The following is a 23,164-nucleotide window of genomic DNA, read 5'->3' as shown; positions in this document are numbered from 1 at the left end:
AAATGAAAGCATGTACCCATTCTGCCTTGTATAAATGGTTCAGGCTGCTGGTGGTGGTGTAATGGTGTAGGGGATAATTTCTTTGCACACTTTGGGCCCCTTAGTACCAACAGAGTATCCCTTAAATACCACAGTCTACCCAAGTATTGTTACTATCCATGCTCATCCTTTTACAACTACAGTATACCCATCTTCTGACGGCTTCTGATCTAGCAGGATAACGTACATTTGTCAACATGGACCAAAATTTTTCCAGCAGCTTGTTGAATCTATGTCACAAAGAATTAAAACAGTTCTGAAGGCAAAAGGGGGTCCAACTTGATAACAGCACGGTCTACCTGATGCAGTGGTGGGTGAGTGTAATTCTTTGGGAAACAGTCTTGTTTCTGTTACTGCGTTTTTTTTTTTTTTTTTTTAAATGGTATGTTTGAATGGATGCTTATCCAATCAGCATCAAGCCCCATCAAAGAGTTTTTCATGGCCAAGTACTTACCCCAGAATAGGTACTTCTTTCTCGCCAAGAAAATGGCTGTACAGTAGAAAATGTCCTAAACAGACTGTAGCCTCAGAGCTTATCGCCTATAGTTTAGCATATGTTTGTATGAATGATTTGTTTGAACAGTTCTGTCTTGCAGTGCTGCTGTCCTCCGATACCTCACGGTTGTCATCTACACGACATCACCTCAGCACATCTCTGCTCAAGTTAAAAGACCAAAAAGACTTTAACTGCAGTTTCAGACACACATCTAGAAAATATCACTAGATAAGGAAAAACTTGATACTTAGTGTCCAGTGAAGTCCACCAAATAGTTCTGCAGCTAAGTATCACCTCCAGAGCAGGACATTTTGGGGGCTCAGAAACAATACTACATAAACTTCGTTTAGAGGCTTTTTTTTTTTCAGGTTGAAATACAAGCAATGTTGCTCAGTTCCTAAAATAGCTCTTTGAATTCTTGAAAAAGTGAATGGAATTTTCACACCAGTGAAATCAACTGTCTTGGAAACTGATGCTCAAAAACCTAAGCTTAAAAAAAATAAACTGTTTGCATGAGGAGTCACCAGGAGAAAAAAACTGGGAAAATAATTCCTAAGTTATTTGGATGAACTGAACCCTTAAACATTTTAAAAACAAAATATGTCTTATTCCAGCAATTTTCTTGCCACAACTTCTTTGTATTTCCTTTGCACTTGTTGCATCTTGCCCACATTGCAACATCTGCTAACAGATGTACGTCTTAATACTGGCAATATGAAATGGAACAGTAATACAATATCACTGTGTGACAGCAGATTGCATGAGTGTGTGTGTATGTGTGGAGAGATACTGCTGCAGATGGATAATAAAGCAATCTGTTTCTGGATCTTGTAATTTAAAGTGCTTCTCATCCCCAACCCTCCCTCAGCAGCTCATCTCCCATCTCATCTCCACCAAAATTAGATTGGAGAAACGGGGTATGGCTGCTGTGTGTGTGTGTGTGTGTGTGTGTGTGTGTGTGTGTGTGTGTGTGTGTGTGTGCGTGCGTGCCTGTATCAGTATCAAACATGAGCGTTTGTGTGGAAGTTATTTTATTTTCATCTTTCCTCCTCTATCTCTTACACACAAAGCAAACTTTCTCCCCATTATCATACATTAACATTATCACACCCATGTTCTGCTTTATTTGGCTTTCATTCAACCGAACCCAAAGTGTGACCACTTTTCCAGCTGTCTAAAATGACTTATTGATTTTTCCTCTCCTTTTTCTCCTTCCGGTCTCTCCTCAATTTGTTCACCTGTTACTCTGGGGTGCCTTTGCTGGATAGAGGGATAAGTCATGTCGCTGTGTTGGCGGACATGGCATGTGCACAGAATTAAGAGAGGAAAGAAATCACATATCTGCAAGGTGAGGTTAATCACTGCTTTGTAAGAGAGCAGAGTCTAAATGAAGAAAAATACAATGCCAAAAATAAAATAATGATTTTTATATTGGGGTTGAAGACTTGATGAATCTTCTGGGTGCTATGAAAACATCATGTATATTCATCAAGCTAAGATTTAAGAGCTGTTTAGCAAGATAGTCCTGTATGCTATGCTATAGGAATTAGCATTGCTTTTCTATAACACTGTTAGTTTCATGATGAACAGTAAAAGAAAGAATCAAAATCAGTGCACCTGAACCTGGCACTTGCTCAAAACCTTGCAGGTGTGTTAATAGCAGTTTCTTTTTTAATCCTTCACTTCCTGCATCAAGCTGATGATTTGCTACAACAGTCTTGTAAACTCACTTCTTTTCTAATGCTCAATTACGAAGATGAGAATTCTGAATGTCCAGCTGAAAGCGCGTTACAAGCAGACTCATACTGTCAAATGTAAGCAATACACAGCAGAGATTAAAGTGGCATATAAATAAAATGGAGGTAGAGATGGAAATGTACTAATGAGTGAAGAGAGTGTGTTGAGAAGATGGAAGGAGTACTTCGAGGAGCTCATGAATATAGTAAATGAGAAGCGAGGGTGCCAGTTTAGCTCAGTGGGTGAGCAGGCGCCCATACGCCCTATGGCTAAATGCAGTCCTTTGCTGCTCTTCCCTGCTGCTATTCAATAAATGCAAAAAACCCAAAATAATGGAGGAATAACAGATACATAATGTCACATGTAATGTTTAATGCCAAGGATGCAGCAACATACCAAGCACTAGGGATACAACAAATGTCAAATTTTGGGCCAAAGTTCAAAATGATATTTGGAACAACAGCTGATTCAGTTTCCAGGATTTTTCTTTCCTTTTTGCTCTTCCTTGTTTTCATTGTTCTCCATTTTGTTCTGGAGGAACCAAAAATCTCCAGTCTAAAAATGATAATTAAACTGTCTTTCAGCCCTTAGTCATGCCATCTTTGAACATTTAGCAAGTGCAAATTTGATGTGATAAAGCAATTTAATATAGACAACAGCAAAAAATGCCATTTACAACCTGTCCTCCAATCCGAACGACAATATCAGTGATTTGCTCCAAAAATGAGCCATAAGAGTGTTTTTATGGATTGCTGAGCAATCCATGAATACAGGTCAAAGCCTTATCATACAAAGATGTGTTCAAGATATGTGAACATGATCTAGAAAGACCAGTGTTCTCTGGGCCAAAGTTCTTTTAAAATGGACCGAGTCAAAATAGAAATGTGGATACTAACGCTCCAGCTTTCATTTCAAAAACCTTTTCACTGATTGTATGGGGGGGTGCATTCATGCCTTAGTGAATTGGCAGCTTCCACATCTGGAAGGAAACCATCAATGCTGACAAAGCCTTTTCAGGAAGATGATGCTAAATTGTATACATGAGTATGCATCTATTCCAACAGCATGGCTTCATAGTAGAAAAATCTGGGTGCTGTCCTGACCTTTCACCAACTGAAAACATTTGCTACATCATGAAACAAAAAATATGACAAAGACTTGTCCGACAGAGGACTAGAATCCTCTATCAGACAAGAATGGGACAACATTCCTCTCACAGCCCAGCAGCTGCTCTCATCACATTCAAAATGTCCTTATTTTTCTCAGTTTAAACAATTGGTATGTTTTCTATGTTCTATTATTAATAAAATATGGATGTTTGAGAATTGCTTTGCATTTTGGTTTTTATCTACAGTACATTTTGCACATCATCCTGATGTTTTTGGAATTCAGGCTGTAATATAGCTTAGCAGCCTGTGCTCCCTTTCATGGATGAGGTCATTATGAGTGACTGCTCTTCTTTGTGATGTCAGTGGACTGATATTGCCCCAAGGTTCATCAATCAGAGCCCTGACTTTGACAGTATGAGTTCAATTTCTTCAACCTATTTAGCCTCAAGCAACTGATGTCACTTGTGGATTTTACACACATGTAAAATCAATTGAATTTATTGCCAATCAAGCTGATTTTTAGTTAATTTCTTCACTCATGTATTACGTTAATATTATCATTATTATGAGATTCAAAGTAAATTAAATTTGCCTTGCTATAGTGTCATGTTGCATCTCCACATATAACTGACACAAAGATGCACACTATACTGCCAAAAGTATTCACTTGTCTGCCTACAGACACATATGAACTTGAGTGACAGCACGTTCCTAACCCACTTAATATGATTTTGATCCCTCCTTTGCAGCTATAACAGCTTCAGCTCTTCTGGGAAGACTTTCCACAAGGTTTAGGAGTGTTTATGGAAAATTTTGACCATTCTTCCAGAAGAGCATTTGTGAGGTCAGACACTGATGTTGGATGAGAAGGCCTGGTTCACAGTCTTCGCTCTAATGCATCCCAAAGGTTTTCTGTCAGGTTGAGGTCAGGACTCTGTGCAGACCAGTCAAGTTCTTCCACACCAAACTCACTCATCCATGTCTTTATGGACCTGCTTTGTGCACTGGTGTGCAGTCATGTTGGAACAGGAAGGGTCCATCCCCAAACTGTTCCCACAAAGTTGGGAGCATGAAATTTTCCAAAATGTTTTGGTATGCTGAAGCATTAAGAGTTCCCTTCACTGGAACTAAGGGGCCGAGCCCAACTCCTGAAAAACAACCCCACACCATAATCCCCCCTCCACCAAACTTTATACTTGACACAATGTAGTCAGACAAGTACTGTTCTCCTGGCAACCACCAAACCCAGACTCATCCATCAGATTGTCAGATGGAGAAGTGTGATTCATCACTCTGGAGAACATGACTCCACTGCTCTAGAGTCCAGTGCCTGCTTTACACCACTGCATCCGACGCTTTGCAATACACTTCGTGATGTAAGGCTTGGATGCAGCTGCTTGGCCATGGAAACCCATTTCATGAAGCTCTCTACACACTGTTCTTGAGCTAATCTGAAGGCCACATGAAGTTTGGAAGTCTGTAGTGATGGACTCTGCAGAAAATTGGTGATCTCTGCTCACTTTGCACCTCAGTCTCAAAGTTGCTGTCATTGCCAATCGCTTCCACTTTGTTATAATATCACTAATAGCTGACTGTGGAATGTTTAGTAGTGAGAAAATTTCACAACTGGACAGGTGGCATCCTATCACAGCACCACACTGGAATTCACTGAGCTCCTGAGAGCGACCCGTTCTTTTACAAATATTTGTAGAAGCAGTCTGCATGCCTAGGTGCTTGGTTTATACACCTGTGGCCATGCAAGAGATTGGAACACCTGAATTCAATGATTTGGATGGGTGAGTAAATACTTCTGGAAATTAAGTGTATGTGGGCATGCTCTCACAGACACACACACACACACACACACACACACACACACACACACACACGCTCAGGCCTGGATTTCTGCAGACTTTGAAATTAATTTAAGCGCGTGTGTCTGGAGCAGCTACACTTTTATCATCATCATCATCAACCGAGAGAAAATAGGAGGATATTTCTGACTGCTGGTTTTATTTTTAAATTAGAGCATAATGTCATGTGCACTTGCAGAAACACTTGTTTATCTCTTAACTTTTAATTTTTTTTCTTCCTACTGAGTGTCTTTGACAGTAAAAATCTCTGCTTTACGTGGGGAGGACCGTGAAGAGAGGAGCAGAAACAGATGAGACATTTAAGCATATAAAAACTGACTGCATGAGTTAGTAGAACTGTAGGTCTGAGGTAAAAGGATAGAGGATGCTACAGTGAGGGGTGCACATTAACCGGTCATATCATTCATCTCAATGTAAGAGGGGCACAACAGGATGATTGGACTATAGAGCAACCCTATTGTGTGTGTGTCTGAGATGCCAGCTGCATCTGACAGAACAGTAGTATATGATGCCTTGGGATGACAACGTATTGATTTAAACACGACTGTGGGGATTAGCAAGCTGGACGTATTTCTTGGCAAATGTTAGCTTGGCAAGTGACTGTATGCTGGGGTCTTGCTGTCAAGCTGGAGTTGACAGATTTCTGTTATACTGTTGTTTATTAAGAAATATTTATCCCCCAAAATACAGTCATTTTTACATTATGCTCAATCAAACATGAAGAGATTTGACATGTTAAACTGTCAAATTGAATTAAGTTAGAATACTATTTTATTCTTTCTATGCATTAATTAGGGAGTGATAATGGTGCAATGAAGGGACTTGAGGGGGAGAGTAAGATGCAATAGAAGTTTCTGGACAGACTGAAATTGCTATTTCAACACTGAGCTTTTCATCAGAGTCTCAGAAGGAAAGAAAATATGTATAATTTGCAGAATGTTGAATTATTCTTTCACAACTTGATAAGTTTTGAATACAGAGCTGCATGTAAAACAGTATTATGTATACATGCCTTTGAACTCTTCAGTCCCTTTTCATGTTTTGCTCTCTTTCCAGCACCTAACTGAAGTTATATCTATGCTTACGTTAAGTGAAACATTCAAACCTGAGATGGTGTTTTCTGTATGTCTAGTTCCAACAGGATTATTTGTCAGTGCAATGAATTCTGATATGTATGGCAAAGAATTATTTTGTTTCTGCTCTTACTACATGTGAAAGACCAAACGTAAAAACTAGTATAGATGAGGACAGAATTATTAGCCCCCTTATAAAATTTTTCTTTTTTCAAAGTATTGGCATGGACCTTGGTTCACCCCACAGATTTTCAATGGGATTCAAGTCAGAGTTTTGTGCAGGCCAGTCAACAATGTTCACTTCTGTTTTCTGGAGGCAGTTCTTGACCAGGAGCGATGTACATTTTGGATCGTTGTCGTGTTGGAAAACAAAGCGATGACTCAGACCCAGCTTGAGGTTTTCTTTCAAAATCTTCACACATCCTTCTTTCTTTATGATTCCTTCCACCTTGAAGAGATTCACAGATCCAGATGCACTGAAGCATCCCCACAACATAATACTCCTGCCAATGTTTCACTGTTGGGACAATGTTCTTTGGTTTGTATGGCTCTCTCTTCTTTCTCCAAAAAAAACCAGCGTCTCTATGTCCACAGAGCTCTAGTTTTGTCTCATCTGACTAAAGGATGCAGTTCCAATATGCATAACCTTTCTCCAGCATACTTCAGTCTGGCTTGAAGGTGTCTCTTGGTCCATTCCTGTGCAGGGTTCTAGTGATTGTCTCCTTTGAGACTATAGTCATTGGCTAGGTCATTCACTAGTGCCTTGCAGGAGTCTTTAAACACTCTCATTAGTTTTCTTTCCCTAGTCTTTGAACTCTTTGGCTTCCTGCCCCTGCCAGGCTTGTTCTGTACTGTGTGGCTCTCTCTGAATTTCTTGATGATAGTTCTCACTTCAGTTCTTGACATTTGAAAATGCTGTGATAACTGTGTATATCCATTTCCTGCTTTGCGAGCTTCAACAATTCTTGTTTTCAAGTCTAAACTGATTTCTTTAGTTTTTGGCACGAAGCTTTCTCAAGTGACAGCTCAAACCTTTGCTGAAGTTTTTACACTGTGTGTAAATTGGACGATAACCCTCAGTTTTAACTTGATTTTTACAAGCTTTGATCATTGCAAAGTTAAAGCACATCATTGCACAGCAGTGGTTTGTACTGTGGCTCAAGCAAACATTTTCCAGTGGGCTAATAATATTGACCCTGGTAATTTTTGTATGTTCTAAAATAATTCTGCTATTATGTGCAAATAGAAATAATTTATGCTTTCTAAAGAACACTAGTATGTTTAGCAATGCTATGTTGAAAATCCCCAGTTCTGTTAATAAAGCACTTGGGAAAATTTTGACAAAAACTTTAAATTTCATAGGGGGACTAATAATTTTGTCCTCATCTTTATGTGTGTGTATATATATATATATATATATATATATATATATATATATATTTATTTTTTTTAATTATTAAGAGAAAATCTCTAAAGAAAAAGGTGCATTTGTTTTTGTACCTTGGTTAGTGTCAAAAATATTGACGTTCTTGGTGAACTTGGAGCTTTGGTGTCCCCCACCCTGCCGCAGTCCTCCTAACAGGCACAGCCTACCCGCTGAGTCCCATATCACACCCCCATAGGAACGTTTACATGGCATCATGGGAAGCGTAGTCCAAGAGCGCGTCTCTGTGTCATACACCTCAAAGGCCTTCAACGGTCGCTTACACTGACGACCACCTTTCAGGGAAAAAAATACAAACTGTGGATTATCATGTCTACTGGAGTGAAAAATTAAGAATAGTGATCACAGCCACCCTTATCTGTTAGTACCTGCCACATAGAGCTTGTTGCCCAGCAGATGTGTGTTAGCATCGTAGCGTGGGGTTGGCATGGGAGGAAGTAGGGCCCATACGTCTTTTCGAAGGTCGTACTGCTGCAGGATGCTACGGGGAAGCAGGTCTGCACCCATTCCCCCTACAGCAAGAGCCCGACCATCTAGACACATGCAAAGAGACGGGAGATTTCAGACACATAGATGGAAAGACATAAATCATATCATTACCAAAGTGCAGCGATAGTTTTCTACCTCCCCCCAGCTGACGGAAACAACTTGTGTGCACTTTATGAAGTGCTAAAAATCTGCTCATACACATGCAGACACGGGTGAGAAGTTAGCTTGTGACAAGGCAAGAGAATCTGACAGACGGAGGACAGAGAGTACAGCAGCAGAATAAAAATGCAACAGTCCACGTCTGGCACTTTGGCATGACACCCCGAGAATAAGAATTGAAGTGAAGGAGAGTGTTGAAGCATGAGAGAATGCAGCACTAATCGCCAAAATGAAGAGGAAAAGAGCTGCAGGGAAACAGTCTGCATTTTTATTATGTGTTTACTTTATTCAAGTGTTTCTATACAAAGCCACTTAACTTCAAATTCTAACCTCAATGCATCTGCATTAGTGACACAAGTAACAATAGGGGAAGAAAGTTTGCAAAAACACTTTATATTAATTTGGGGAAAAGAATGTCTCATTACCAGAAGTTCATTATTAAATATCTAGAAAATAATGATCCCACAAATGTCAATAAAAATGGCATCATTTAGTCAATGTGGTGGCTGACGATCCATTCAGAAATACCAGATTTGTTTTAATTTGCCATTATTGATTATTTTGTCAGACCATCTGTCTCTTTTTCAGCTGCTTGGGATGAGCTGGGGGATGAAAGTGTGAGCAAAGGGCAGAGGATCGAAGAGCAGTCAGGGAGACAGAGGGAGCAGCACAATGAAGCCCATATACAGCCAATAAGTCTGTGTGTATACAGCATCTATCTATGTTCCCGTGGACACTGACAGATGCACCGGAGAACACAAATTCATAGAGAAGCTCCCTGAAAAGACTGTTCATACTGGCTGCAAAATGTGGGAATAAATCAGAGTCCCAAATATTGCTCCAATGACTTCAGACAGGAAAACAGAGCCGACTTCTTGGTAAAAATTCAAGGGTATTCAAGCGTTGATCTGAAGTTCACAGTTCAGTGCAGCCACTCCGATTATCTTCTTTGCACTCTGCACACAACTAATTTTTAATGAATCCATCTTGTTTGTTTCTACTGCAAAATAACCGACACTGAAACAACATGAACATGAAAATCACAAAAACTTTTAAGTCTTGTGAGATTTCAGAGTTTGAACTACAATGTGGCACAGAATTTCTTCACCGATTTGACATCAAAATGGTAAAAAGTGGCAGATTAACAAAGTGACAGATTGCTATCATTTAACTAAGCTCAGGGTGTGACTCATCAACACCAGAAATAATACCATCCCAGAGACATCCATGGAAATCGTTTTCTGGGCTTTATTTAGCACAAATTAGTCATTAAAAATTGGGCTGTGTTTAGTCTGGATAATTTGGTTCAAATAACTTCCTAAAATGGACATCTATTTGGACCATTCATGGCCCAAATACAGCCATGAAAAAATCCTCATTGAAAAGATAACTTCCCAAACATACAAACCAGTTTCAACTACTGAGCAATTCCCATTTAACCAATTAGCAACTTTCTTTTGATTAGAGGCCTAGAAGATGACCACTCCACGTTAAATAGCCACAAAGGCTAAAATCTGGTTAAATTTGTCTCGAAAGTGAAAGTTAAGTAGATATCTAAGCCAAAATATAGATACATCTGTCTTTGTTTTGTTTAATATGAGTCTTTGTGCCCACCTTCTAATGGATTCATATTTTATTTGGTTGTGAATCAGCCAAACAAGTTTATGCCATTTTTATATATCTACATGTAAATGATGTTTCTCATGGGTTTGTGTCTCATTGAGTTTCATGGTGAGCTTATTTGTATGGGCTGACCCTCTGAACATCCATCCAGCCACTGATGTTCTTAACTGCTTATCTAATTCACGATCACAGGAGGGCTGGAGTCTATCCCAGCTGTCACAGGTGAGGAAAGGTCACAACCATTTTCACATTCACATGTATATTAAATCTAGAACCACCAGTAAAGCTAACATGCATGTCTCTGGACTGGAGGAAGCTGGAGTACCCAAAGAGAACTCATGCTGGCATGGGAAGAACCTGCAAACACCGAAGCCCCAGGCAGTCAGCAGATTCAAATTCAAGACCTTCTTGCTGTGAGGCCAAAGTGCTAACCACTGTGCTGCCCACCCTCTGTACAAGCCGACAGGCTCGCTGATCAATGAGGTCCATCAGCATTCTGACCTATAAATATATGTTAAATAAATAATAAATAAATAAATAAATATTGTATACAAACTGACAGAAATAGTTTTAAATGGGTCTTTGGTAACACTTGATCACACAATGCTTAACCTCATCCTTATACTGACCTCAATTCAGCTGATTCTTTTATTTTCTCTTTTTCTCTTGTTTAGTCAACAATGAAATTAGTTGCCAGGAACATCCCTGCTAAGGTTGAGGAGTATCTCAGATATAACAGTATCAATGTTTTAAATCTAGTCATTTTTTTTTTTTACCCAACAGAATACAGAAGAGCAAAAGCAAAAAGAAGAGTAAACAAACCAAAAAGCTGTTTTATATTTCAGATTCTTCAAAGTGGCCTCCGTTTGCTTTGATAACATCTCTGCACACTCTTCATTTCCATGAGCCCTTCCAACAGTTTCCAAGTTTCCACATATACCAGGCACTTCCTGGCTGCTTTTCCTTCATTCTGCGCTCTAACTCATCCAGAAGCATTTCATCTGGGTTTAGGACACCTGCTCGTGGCAGCCAGGTGATCTAAAGCTGCTCTCCATCACTGTCCTACCTGGCCAAATTGCCCTGAGAGTATTTTGGTGGTGTGTTTTGGTTTATTGTCCTGTTAAAACACACTGCTGCCTGGAGCGCTGAATAAATCTCCAGCTGTGCCACCAGTAAAAGGCTGTGTGCTCTACAACAACACGATCTAAGCACAACACAACACATGCACTCAAACACATTACAAGAAGCAAAGAGATTCCAGCAAAGCTCACCTGTTAACTGAAACCAGGTGACAGCCTGATGAAGCTGGCAAACATATTGCTAACCACAGCAAAGGCTAACAGTGACTACTTTGAGGATCAGTGGCTGATCAAAGATATAATGCATGCAATCATTTCAATAATTGAATTTGTAGAGTAAATAATAGTAAAAAATAAAGTACAACTTTTGAAAAAGATTGTGTGAAAACTACTAAACAGGGAACCTTTTACTTTCAGTATCTGCTTTGAATCGGAACTCAGTCTGGCCTATCCCAGTGTCCAGAACACATTTAACTCCAGGGTGTTGGTGGTCTTCTTCACATCTGCTCGTGAGCAGAAATCAATGACACTTAGATTTTCTGACAGTGGGATGATTTAGTATTCAAATGGCATCATTATATTATTACAGTTCTACAAATACTAAAATTTCAAATATGTTGACAATGTCAACAGTTTCCATGGGCTGTATATATTTTACACATAGATATAACAATACAAGCCTAACTAATGAATCAGGATTTTGTTTTTGTTTTTTTACCTCTGCCAAGGAGGTTATGTTTTTGGTAGCGTTTGCATGTGTGCGTGTCATTCTGTCTGTAAGTTTTGAATCAATTGTAATAAAACTTTGTAGGAGTGTAGAGTGATCATATTAACAATCCATCAAAATTTGGCTCACGTCCACGTCCAGATCTTCAATGTCAACTTCATGATTTATTGGTCAAAAAATGCCTTATAACTTGATTCTTACAGGTGTGGGGTGTGCTGTCAACATATATAAAAGTATCACATAAAGATAAATTGACCTCTGACCTCTCCTTCAATATCAATAGATTAATCTGAAGGTCAAAGTGATATTATTGCTATATAGAGCTTTTTATGTAGCACTTGTTTCTTACTGTCATTGTTTGTATTGAAAACATATACATTTGACCTCTGACCTCACTTTTACATTTCCCATGTGCCTTTCTTTAAAGTTGAACCCAAAATGTGTTATATCTTTATAGAAAGGACTGTCAAGAGAAAGAATCCACATAATTAAAAAATAATAAAAACAAATTATGTCAAATATATTAGAATTTGTTTCAACAGGGTAAATAACAAAAGCCGACACTTTGCACTTGTTTTTACTACACTACAAACTTCTTAAATGTTTTAAAAGAACAAAGAAAACAGAAGAAATATATATATATATATATATATATATATATATAAAAATGTAATACTGTTCCCTTTAAAGTAAATACTGCCCAGACAGTGAGCTGCCTTGGTGGAGGTTTGCACTTTCAGAGTGCTTCTTGTTACTCGTCCTCCCACCTGCTGATTTCACTTCACACATAATATCATACATAACCTGCTGCCTATAAAATATATTTGACCCACATAGGTGATTATTATGGATGGCAATGATCTCCAAATATACCAACTGTCACTAAATTATTAATAAATAATCAAGTTTATGCAGCTTGTCTTAAAATATGTTTTCCTTTGTTTTTTACCAAAGACTGTACATAAAAGATGAACACAGCTAGCACGACATCACCCATCAGTCTTGGAATCTGGCTTCTGCTATAATATTTTTTAGAGCCTAAAGTGGCCCATGGCACACCTGTCAATCAAAGCAGCCATGCTTTTAATTATAAAGGCCCTTTCACACCGGATGCGTTGCGTAAAAACGACACGAAATTCCGAATCTTTCGGATGCGAACCTGTCGTGTAACCTATATAAACACCGGACGCGTTGCGTTTTTGCGACTAAATCCTCCCTATATAACGCACGGTGGAAAAAAAAATGCAGTCGACATCAAGTGATGATGTAATGGTCCTGATGTTTCTAAACAAGAGAAGGAAGAAACAGAGTTTATGGGTTCATCCAACTCATAAGAAAGCAGCAGCAGGGAGAGTTTCATGGTTTGATCACGCAGCTGAAGCTGCATCACGGATGCTTTCACTCAAATTTCAGGATGTCAGTGGGACAGTTTGAGCTCTTGTTGGCAGAGTTGGGATCACATGTGAGGAGGCAGAGGATAATATCAGAGAGCCGACTGACCCGGAGCAGCGTGTAGCTGTGTGTCTGAGGTAAAATATTATGATTTTATTGTTCCCACATCACTGTATATTCAGTACATCGGTTCGTGTTCTGAGCTATGACCTCACATGCTGCTAAATGCAGCGTTCTGATTCGTCAGTCCTGTTTGTTTGCTTGCGAAAGTCAGAAAAATCGAACTTGATCCGAAAAAATAAATGCCGCAAATTCGTCCTGTGAAATGACGCGGTCGGTGTGAACGGCTGCATTAAGAAAAGGAGAGTCCGAAAAATATTTTTAACGCACGAAACATTCGCACGGAATTTACGCGTCCAGTGTGAAGTCTAGTCTAAAACTAAGAAACACTCGGATATCAAGTTAAATTTTAGGCCTGTTTAATGGACGATGTCAAAAACGGTCTAAACAAGGCATTTGAAACCAATAATCACATGAATCACCATTTTCTTTCGCTTATCCAGGGACGGGTCGTGGTGCTGCAGCCTGATCATTGAACCTTGAACATTGAGACCTCCCTCTCCTTCGGCCTCCTCCTCCAGATCATGCCTGATTCAGACTTCAGCGCTACGTCTTTGTAGAGCTACGAAGTAACCTACACAAGTGGTTGATGTTCCTGCCACATTTGACGCACATCCCTATATGTAATGTACTTCTACTGCCATAAGGTAGCCATAATGTAGCTATAAGCTGCTTGCCAACCACCAGTAAACAACATAAACAGAAGAACATGTTAACAACTACTGCACTAAAAATAAGAAACATGCAAAGCCAAAGACTTACACAGATGTCAAAAATTCTTAAAAGTATATAAAGCCCAGTCCAAACTGGAGCGAAAGCTAGCACGTCACAAGTCTACCACAATTATGAAGAGCAGGCGGAAATATTGATGAATATTCTTATTGTTTTCAGTGAATAATAATAATATATAATTAATATTATTATTAATTAATGTTTGTATTATTGGTGGGGACACTTTTTGTGAAGTCACTGTCATAAGCCATACCTTTCACTGTGATGGATACACCCATCAGTGCCTCCCGCAGAGCACTCCTCTTCCTCCACCTCCCTTCCTCTGTATTATACATCTCCACCACCTTCAGAGGGGTCTGGTCCTCTCCCACCCCTCCCACCACCAGGATCTGCTTTCCAAGAACTACCACAGCAGCCCCAGCACGAGGAGTGGGCATAGGGGACAAGCTTATCCACCGATCCCCCTGAAAATTGTGAGTAGGGAGACAGGCCAGCTGTCAAAGCATCTGGTTATGTTTAACCATTCAAATGAGTTCAGAGTTCTGTGTTCAGCTAAGATTAAGAAGCACAGGTCAAAGTGGCTGGTTTATCTATAGTTAAAAAAAAATTAATTAATTCCAACCAAGAAAATAGTAAAATATCAGCTCCAGTGTCCACACTATATACCTCAGGGGAGTAGACCTCCAGGCCCGGACAAGGCCTTCCTGCAGCATCGCATCCACCCAGCATGTACATCTGCCCACCCACCTCAGAGAGAGTGTGATAGACACGGCCACTGGACAGTCGAGCCAGGCTCTGCCAATGAAACTCTTGGGCACTGGGTACTGCCATCACCTCGGCACCCTGTTGTAGACTCTGGGGAGAGGGGACCAGGTAGGCGGAGTCCCAGATCCACAGAAGTGTTGGGGGTGGGATTATTCAGGGAAAGCTTAGAAGATGAAGGTGTGGGAGAGCTGGAGAGAGGTTACACAGTTGAAGCAAAGGTAAACAGTGAGAGTGTGAGATCAGTTCAAGCCCAGACTGAAGTTTCCTCCTCTCTGGATGGTCTGCCACCTCACATTGGGCCCTGGAGAGGAGACAGCATGAGGAAGAATGGATTAAGTACTGCAAAATAGCAGAGCACAGCATAAAGATGGAATCAATGGCTATATATACTGGTAGTGTATTAGTAGTTTTCAGCTGAGTTATCAGAATGGATGTATATAATGGCCAACATGTTAGGAATAAGTAACATTAGATAGGATGATTCAGAGTGTGTCATGGGAAACATCTGCATAGCACTTTATTTCCAAGTAATCAAACATGGCATTAGTTCAGGCAGGCCACAAAGTCACAGCAGACACCATCAGAGGGGAGGAGCAGAACGGCAGCAGGATTAAACAGCACTGCAAAACACTGGCCAGGTGTTCTACATTTACTGCAATCTCCTGCATCACACAAAAAACTCCTGCAACACAAAGCACACACACACACACACACACACACAGAGTAAACACTCATAAAGGTCTGAGGTTGTAACAACTGACACACACTTGAGGGAGTCTGCTGATGGGAAGCAGACTTTGTGAGCTGGAGTTACTTGTGTCAGTGTGTCTGTCATATGATTGTGTTTGTTCCAGTGCGCTGTGTGTGTATGCACTGTGAGATGGACCCAGCTGTCATAGGAAGAGTTGGGTTCACCTACTGTAGGATGGGCTCTAACGGATATAGGTGGTATAACATTACCCTCAGGACATAATATCTGGTCCCAGCAGGTCTACAACCTCAGATTATTTAATAAAAACTAAGCCAAAATGCAGAAACTGTGAAAAAAGCTAAGTATGCCCTTACTACTTCCATAGGAATTAAGAGGGTAAGTAGCAGGCAGGTGCTGATAATCAAATGCACTTGATTAATTGATCATCACCTCAGCAGACCTCTAAAGAAGCAGAAGTTATAACAGTATGCTGATGTCGTTCCTTCTTGGCACTGTGTTGAGACAGAATTGAATGCTCCAGACCAGAAAACATTCAAGACAGAGTGGATGCCCCAGCAAATTCAGCCTAAGGTCAGACTATGGAATGCTCATACAAACTGTAAAACAAGTGTGTCGTGTTTGGAAGCATTGCCAGGAGGAAGCCTCTTTTCACTAAAAAGAACATGGCTGCATGGATTAGTTTTGCAAAGCTGCATCTGAACAAACCACAAGACTTCTGGAACAATGTCCTATGGACAGACAAGCCCAAAGTGGAGATGTTTGCCAATAATACACAGCACCAAGTTTGGTGAAAAATCAAACACTGCATATCAGCACAAATGCCTGATACCAACTACAAGCACAGTGGAGGAGAGCTGATGATTTAGGTTTGGAAAGAATCAAACTGCAGTAATAATCCAGTCAAAATCTAAACCTCAATCTCATTGATATGCTGTGGTGGGACCTTAAGAGAGCTGTGCATGAACAAATGTCAGCAAATCTCAATTAAAAATTTCACACACTGTTTCTTCACTATGTCTTATTTTTCGTTAAGTAAATAATGGCACAGTGTACTATGTCATGTGTTATTGTACATCTGAGGTTGTATTTATCTTATTTTATGAGCTGATAAGGACGAGACATTTTTATTATTATCTCATGATACGTAAAACCTTAGAATTGGCAGTGGGTGTACTTTCTTTTTGTATATAGGTCCACGGATTAATTCACTTCTTATGTCAGTAAAAGTTCATTTGTTTGTCCACATTTGCTTTCCCAGAGTCTCAAACAGGTCTGGCAGGTTTATGCACATCTCATTAAAAAGAACCATCCATCCGTTCTTATCTTCTCACATAGTGCATAATGTTAATTGCTTGCTCCTGAGGTCCTATTGAGTTGCCTTGTGATGTAATGTACAAGCCAGTAACACAAAATGCCCTGGATAACTGACTACAAGTCACGCACCTTTCCCTGCATCTCTCTACTCGTGTGTAACTGAATTTAAATATCCACCTCTTACAGGTTGTCTTCAGATGAGGAGCAGCTGTAGTCTGGACTGAAGTGATTCAGCATCTCTCATGTTTAACTTTCCTTCCTTGTCGTTGTGAAGCCAGGCGCTGCTGTTGTTTTTTCCTGTGTCATCCCTCAGGAGCTTTCTGTTTCCTGCGTGTAACCCACTTCTTCTGCCTACATACGATTTCCAGCGAGGAAAGGGGGAGGAAGTCTGTGACAGACGTGGGAGGAAGCGTTCCAGAATAAGCCCACGATGCACTGCAAGGCTAATTCTGACTACATCACAGAGTACATCACCTTAAATGCACCCTGTCTCACAGCCCTCTGTCTCACACAGATGGTTATTACTCCTAAGCTCAGGTGTTTTGAGGTCACACAAAGACGATTTAAGTGAAAATGTGACTGCTGTTAAATTATCCAGCTGTGATTAAACACACTCTCTCGGCAGTTTATCCTTCAAAGCTTCACATCTCGTTTAAAACACATGCCCCCCTCCCCTTGGAAAGGTGCACCCCCTCCCCTATCTGCCCTTCTCTGTCCATTTTACGGGCATGCTTTATCTACCTGCCACACCTTTGATCACCTCACAGACAAAGAGAATAAAGGACAAAGGGTGAAAATAACAGCTGGGAAGAAGACCGTCCTTCAAAATAAAATCTCCCACATTTTATTGTGCAGGGACAGGTTGCCATAGCAACAGTTAGGCTTTTCTCAAGAGGTACTACTTTTATTTATTTTTTTTATTTGTTTTGCCCGTGACTGCTTATCGCTTGGTTTGCTGTTAATAACAGCTTATGAAAACGGATGAAAAACAAATAAAAGCGGGTGCTTTCCTATAGTCTGACCCCAGCAGGCGTGCATTTGCTAACGAGACTGGGTAGTTCTCATACGGCCCAGCTCACAGAGTGTATTAATTGCAATCTGTAACCAATTTGGTTCGCCATATCGGGTTTTAGGTTTTTTTTTTTTTCAATTAACTGCTTGAACAGCTTGAGATCAACAGTAAGCCCACCAGCATCATCTGAAGTCATTTACAATCAGCATGCCTCCAACTTGAAACTTTTAATTAGGTTGCCTTGCTACCCTCCCTCCGCTGTCACTGTGCAGGGACTCTATTCTAAACGTAAAGCCAGTGAAAGCTTCATTCGTTAAATGAAACATAATCAAATGCATTTTAATGTCACATCATGTCTTACCAGTCATTAGTGTCTTATCAACCTTCCATCCAAGTTTGAATGACAATAAACATCATTCGTGACAAACAGGTTGTAGTGAAGGAGAAACATCTGAACTCAGTCTGCTGGTTGTTCTGCTCATAGAACACAGAAAAATGAATATGCAAATACTGAGATTGCAAAAGCTAACCTGAAGCCAAGGCATGGATCCAGCCGGTAATAACATTTGATACAACAAATTGGAATATTTGAGATGACTAAACTGTATCCAACTGTGCCGCCATGCAAGTTAATCCCTTCTTAATCAAACTTGCAAAGATGAAATCCAGTACTACTCTTCCTTGGGGACTCAACTCACTTCACTTACACATTTATTCTCACATTATTTATTTCTTACATTGCTGCTTTCAAAAATAATGTAAATCATTTTCCCCATATATATGTTTAGCAAATGCATTAATTGAATTAGTTCCCCTGAGCAATGCAGCTTTTGTCCTGTCATGGGTTTATGCTCTTCAGGATAAACAAGGGTGCGCGGGAGCTTGCCCAACCAGCCATTCCCTGTGAGTGTTGGATTCCACCAGGACTGCATTTTGCCATAGATTCTTTTCATAAGGTTTATGGACAGATGGTGTCTGCTAGCTTCATCAGGTGCTGACCTACAGCCTGCACTGCAGGCTGTAGGTCAGCACCTGGTTGCAGCCAAGTTTGAAGCAGCTGGGAATCAGCACCCAAGTCTGAGGAGAGTCCAAGAATGCTGGTCCAGTGAACGAGCATTTTTACATACAGATCGACGTGTCTTCAACCCATTCTCTAGGTGATCTGCTGTGCTAAGACCATGTAATAGTTTCTGCCAGGTGTGTGTTTTCCGAGCACACCGTCGTGTCACTGCGCTCCATCTGATCCTCCTTTTTTCATTGTAAATGTGCCCAACCGCAACCTTATCTGTGTAGTAGGTGACTACATTGAATACAGTGTCTTACTTCCCTAACTGCTGCACAAAGCTCCAACTGAGGAGTGTTGTGTTCTGGGCTTGGAGTGAGTCTGGCTTTACTTGAGACCAATCCAGAGCAGCTTTCTCCAACCAGTCTTCAAATAGGCAACTTCAGCTTCTGCTTTCTCTGAAACACCTGAGTTCTGTTAGATTGGCCACAAATGGTGACACATTTGAGTATGGCCTGGGAATTCTTATATTAACTAATTCCTGAAGAGAATTTCTCCAGCTGTCCCATACTTACTCCTTTTCTGCTCCCAGTGGAGTGTCCCAATCTGAGGAATCTCAGGTAAACTTCCTAAAAAAGTAATTTTCCTTGAGACAAATCCAGGAGGATCATACAGGCTGTTCACTGTTAACAGTCCAAATCAGGTGTAGTCCAAGGCTGCACTGTGCTGGTAGAGTATCAGCAGCAATATCCAAGTCTTTAAAGTCAGAGAGGGCAACAGACTTTTAAACCAGATTGTTTAACACAATCTTGGAGTGTGAGAGAATGCTTGACGAATAGAAAGGAGTGCACTGGTACTGATTTTCAAGGATAAAGGTGATGTGCAGAGCATTATACTACAGAGGGATAAAGTTGATGAGCCATACCATAAAGATATAGCAAAGAGTCGTTGAAGCTAAGTTGAAGCTAAGAAGAGAGGTGATGATTAGTGAGCAGCAGTATGGATTCATGCTGAGAAAGCGCACTACAGATGTGATGTTTTCTTTGAAGAAGTATAGAGAAGATCAGAAAGAGGTGCACTGTGTCTTTGTGAATCTAGAGAAAATATAGTTTAAGGTGCAGAGAGAGGAACTGGATGAGGGAGTCAGGAGTGGCAGAGAAGTATGTGAGGCTGGTGCAAGACATGTATGAGGACAGCAAGACAGTGGAGATGTCTGTGGTAGGAGTGACAGATGGGTTCAAGGTGGGGGTGGGATTACATTGGCTCTAAGTCTCTTTTTTGTTTGCAGTGTGATGGACAGGTTGGTAGATGAGGTCAGGCAGGAATCTCCATGGACTATGATGTTCACAGATGACGCTGTGATCTGTGGTGAGAGGGAACGGGTACCAGAGAAGCTATTGAGGTAGAGGTATGCACTGGAGAGAAGAGCAGGGTTCTAGCCAGCAGTTGATCGCTCTGCGCTGCGCCATGCTGAGGTTGTCTTGCGCTGGGCTGAGAATTTCACCGGTTTGCTATCGGAACTCTTCTGTCACTGCAATTAGCAAGCAGGTGTGCGCTCCGCACACTCTGCCCAGTTGAAAATACCAGACTCATATTTTTTTCCCTCTAACTAGGCTACTGCATTATGGTATTATTTCACAGCAATTTGCAATCTGCCACCGGGCAGGTTCATTCACAATGTGCATGCATAATCTAGCGATGATCCTGTTCACACTGGAATTGCACAGTTATAGAGCGCAAAATGGTGACCAGTAACTCTGGTTTATATGCAAAAAGAATTATCGCTCTATATAATAAGGCCTGAATTAGAGTTCTGCATCGGTCCTCTGTGTGTAACTGGAAATCCCCTGTGAACCCTATGCTGTAACATACGATGTAACCTGACGTGCACCTCTTGAGAAATGTAACTACAGATCTACAAAGATTGTGATTATCGTGTAGGCTTCAGAGTTTGCTAATGCTAATTAGCTAATGCTAATGCAACCCCCCCCCCCCCCCCCCCCCTGCTGAAAATTTTTTTCTGGCTAGAACCCTGAAGAGGAATGAATTAAACAGCAAACAGCAGTCAAAGGGAGTGAAGAAGAGACTGCAGGCGGGGTGGAGATGAGTTTAAGGGGTGATTTATGACTGAAGGAGAGCAGCAAGAGTGAAAGGGAAGGTTTACAAGACGTAGTGAGACCTGCTATGATGTATGGTGGCACTAACAAAACGACAGGAAGTCGAGCTGGAGGTGGCAGAGCTGAAGATGTTAAGATTTTTGCTGGGAGTGACCAGGATGGACAGGATTAGAAATGAGTACATCAGAGGTACAGCTCAGGTTGAGCGTTTAGGAAACAAAGTAAGAGATGAAAGGCCGAGATGGTTTGGACATCTGCAGAGGTGGGACAGTGAATATACTGGACAAAGGATGTTGAATATGGAGCTGCCAGGCAGGAGGAAAGGAGGAGAGAAGATTCACAGATGTAATGAAGGAAGGAACGTGTAGAGGGTTGGTGTGACAGAAAAGGATGCTCGGAATAGGGTGAGATGGAAGCAGATGATCCACTGTGTTGACATTTAAATTGACCAGCTGAAAGAAGTTTTTATTATTTTCAAAAACTAAACTAAAAAAAAAACAAAAAGCTAAGTAAACTCTAAATTTTAACCAAAACTAAAACATTTTAATTAAAGTTAACAAAAATGTTTTATCTTACCTAATTTTAGTTTTCAGTTTATATTCAGTTAACTATAATAAGCGTGGATGGTAGCCAAGCAGAGTTGATGGAAAAGTGTACCTATCGTATTTCATAGTACACCTTGAACACTGACACTACCATGCAGTTTCTTCCTGTGTCTCTCTCTAACCTGTCAGCTTTCAGCTATTTTAGAGCCAAGATATCAGGACAGTCACTAAGAGTTTCCAGAAGCCTAGCTGCTTATGTAACGCTCTCATTTCCCCATTTATAGAGACCGTTAGGACCCTACACTTCCTACACTAACTGACTGAAATTAAAGCTTTAACAGCTTTAAAGCTTTTAACATTCAATTCTCCTGAATCTCCACAGTAAGGACAGTGGTTCATGTAGAACAGATGCAGAGACTGACAGAACAGAGTATATGAATGAATGTAAAAAAAAAAAAAAAAAAGGTTTAAATATGTCCCAAGCACTAACTCTTAGTGATGGAAAAAGTAGTCAGTTGTAGAAGTAGCAATACAACAGTGTGAAAATCCTCTAGAACCAGTTCAATTTATTATTTATTTCTTTGTAGTTAAATGTACTTGAAGTTTCAAAGTGCTTACTATGCAGAAAAGGTTTCCTATGGCAATTTTACTGTTATGTTTTTGGATTAATATAACTACTGCATTAATGTGTGTGTTGCATTTTACCGCTGTAGAAGTTTAAGGTTCAGTTCATGCAAACTCCTTTGTAATTAACTTTGTGGGCAGTTTAATCTACCTATGTGAAGGAGAAGTTTAGATTTATTGCTAAACTATAAAAGAAGTCTTGAGCTTTTAGTTTCAATTTAACAAAGCAGAATTCACCCTGAAGGAATGGAAAAACCAGCTGCTCAGTACGAGAGGCATACAGGTCATGGATGTCAGAGTTTCAGGTATTTCATCACAGAGTTAGATCCAAACAAAAGTATACACACCAAACTCTCCATTAACACATATCAACTTTTTTTTATTCCTCTCACATATGGTATCTGTTACATAACATGTTGAAATATCTGTCAAATTACACCTATTACTGTGACTTAGGCAGATGTGATACATGAATCTTACAATAATGCCTTTCAGGCATCACTGAACATTTCCAGGATTTTGCAGAAGCACTGATGTCCTGTTTATTATCCACGGTGGGTAATGTCAGCTTCTCTCTTTAGACTTAAATACTTGGAGCATGACCCAGCAACCAGAAAAAGTCAGTGGCACAGCAGCAGTAACTACATTAATGCTGGATTGGTCAGGATCTGATGGAAACTAATGTTCAGTGTTCTTTTACACATTTGACCGGTCAGCTGTTATATAGAGATTTCAGGTTTATATGGTGGAATTACTTTTAATAAAGCAACCCTCCTCTGGATGAATCCCGTGTTCCATCTGAGCTGTCAGGATTCATCCAAGCTGCCCTCACACACTGAGGGGGAACAGGGAGGGTACATATTTCATCTCAGTGTCTCACTGAAGATTTTGTTCTTACATCAGAACACATCAGTTCCTTCTGGCTGCCCTCCTGGTCTGAGCGGAAACATCGACCCTTAGTCTATATTACATGTGTCAG

The 23,164-nt window shown here is 40.4% G+C and overlaps 1 protein-coding gene across 1 annotated transcript in view; it reads right to left on the bottom strand.

Moving 5' to 3' along the window:
• The window catches only part of klhdc8a (kelch domain containing 8A), a 66,253-nt gene that overhangs the window by 15,578 nt on the left and 27,511 nt on the right, over positions 1-23,164 (bottom strand). Inside the window, exons 3-6 of the mRNA XM_030729676.1 lie at positions 14,760-15,159; positions 14,347-14,557; positions 8,141-8,305; positions 7,829-8,047 (exon numbers count right to left, since the gene is read on the bottom strand). Coding sequence (XP_030585536.1) covers positions 7,829-8,047; positions 8,141-8,305; positions 14,347-14,557; positions 14,760-14,924 — 760 coding nt within the window. The 5' untranslated portion in view covers positions 14,925-15,159. The remainder of the gene's footprint in view (positions 1-7,828; positions 8,048-8,140; positions 8,306-14,346; positions 14,558-14,759; positions 15,160-23,164) is intronic.

The sequence above is a fragment of the Archocentrus centrarchus genome, chromosome 5, assembly GCF_007364275.1.
Source record: "Archocentrus centrarchus isolate MPI-CPG fArcCen1 chromosome 5, fArcCen1, whole genome shotgun sequence".
Classification (NCBI taxonomy): Eukaryota; Metazoa; Chordata; class Actinopteri; order Cichliformes; family Cichlidae; genus Archocentrus; species Archocentrus centrarchus.
Note: the sequence above shows the minus strand (reverse complement) of the source record. Positions and strands in the feature narration are given on the sequence as shown.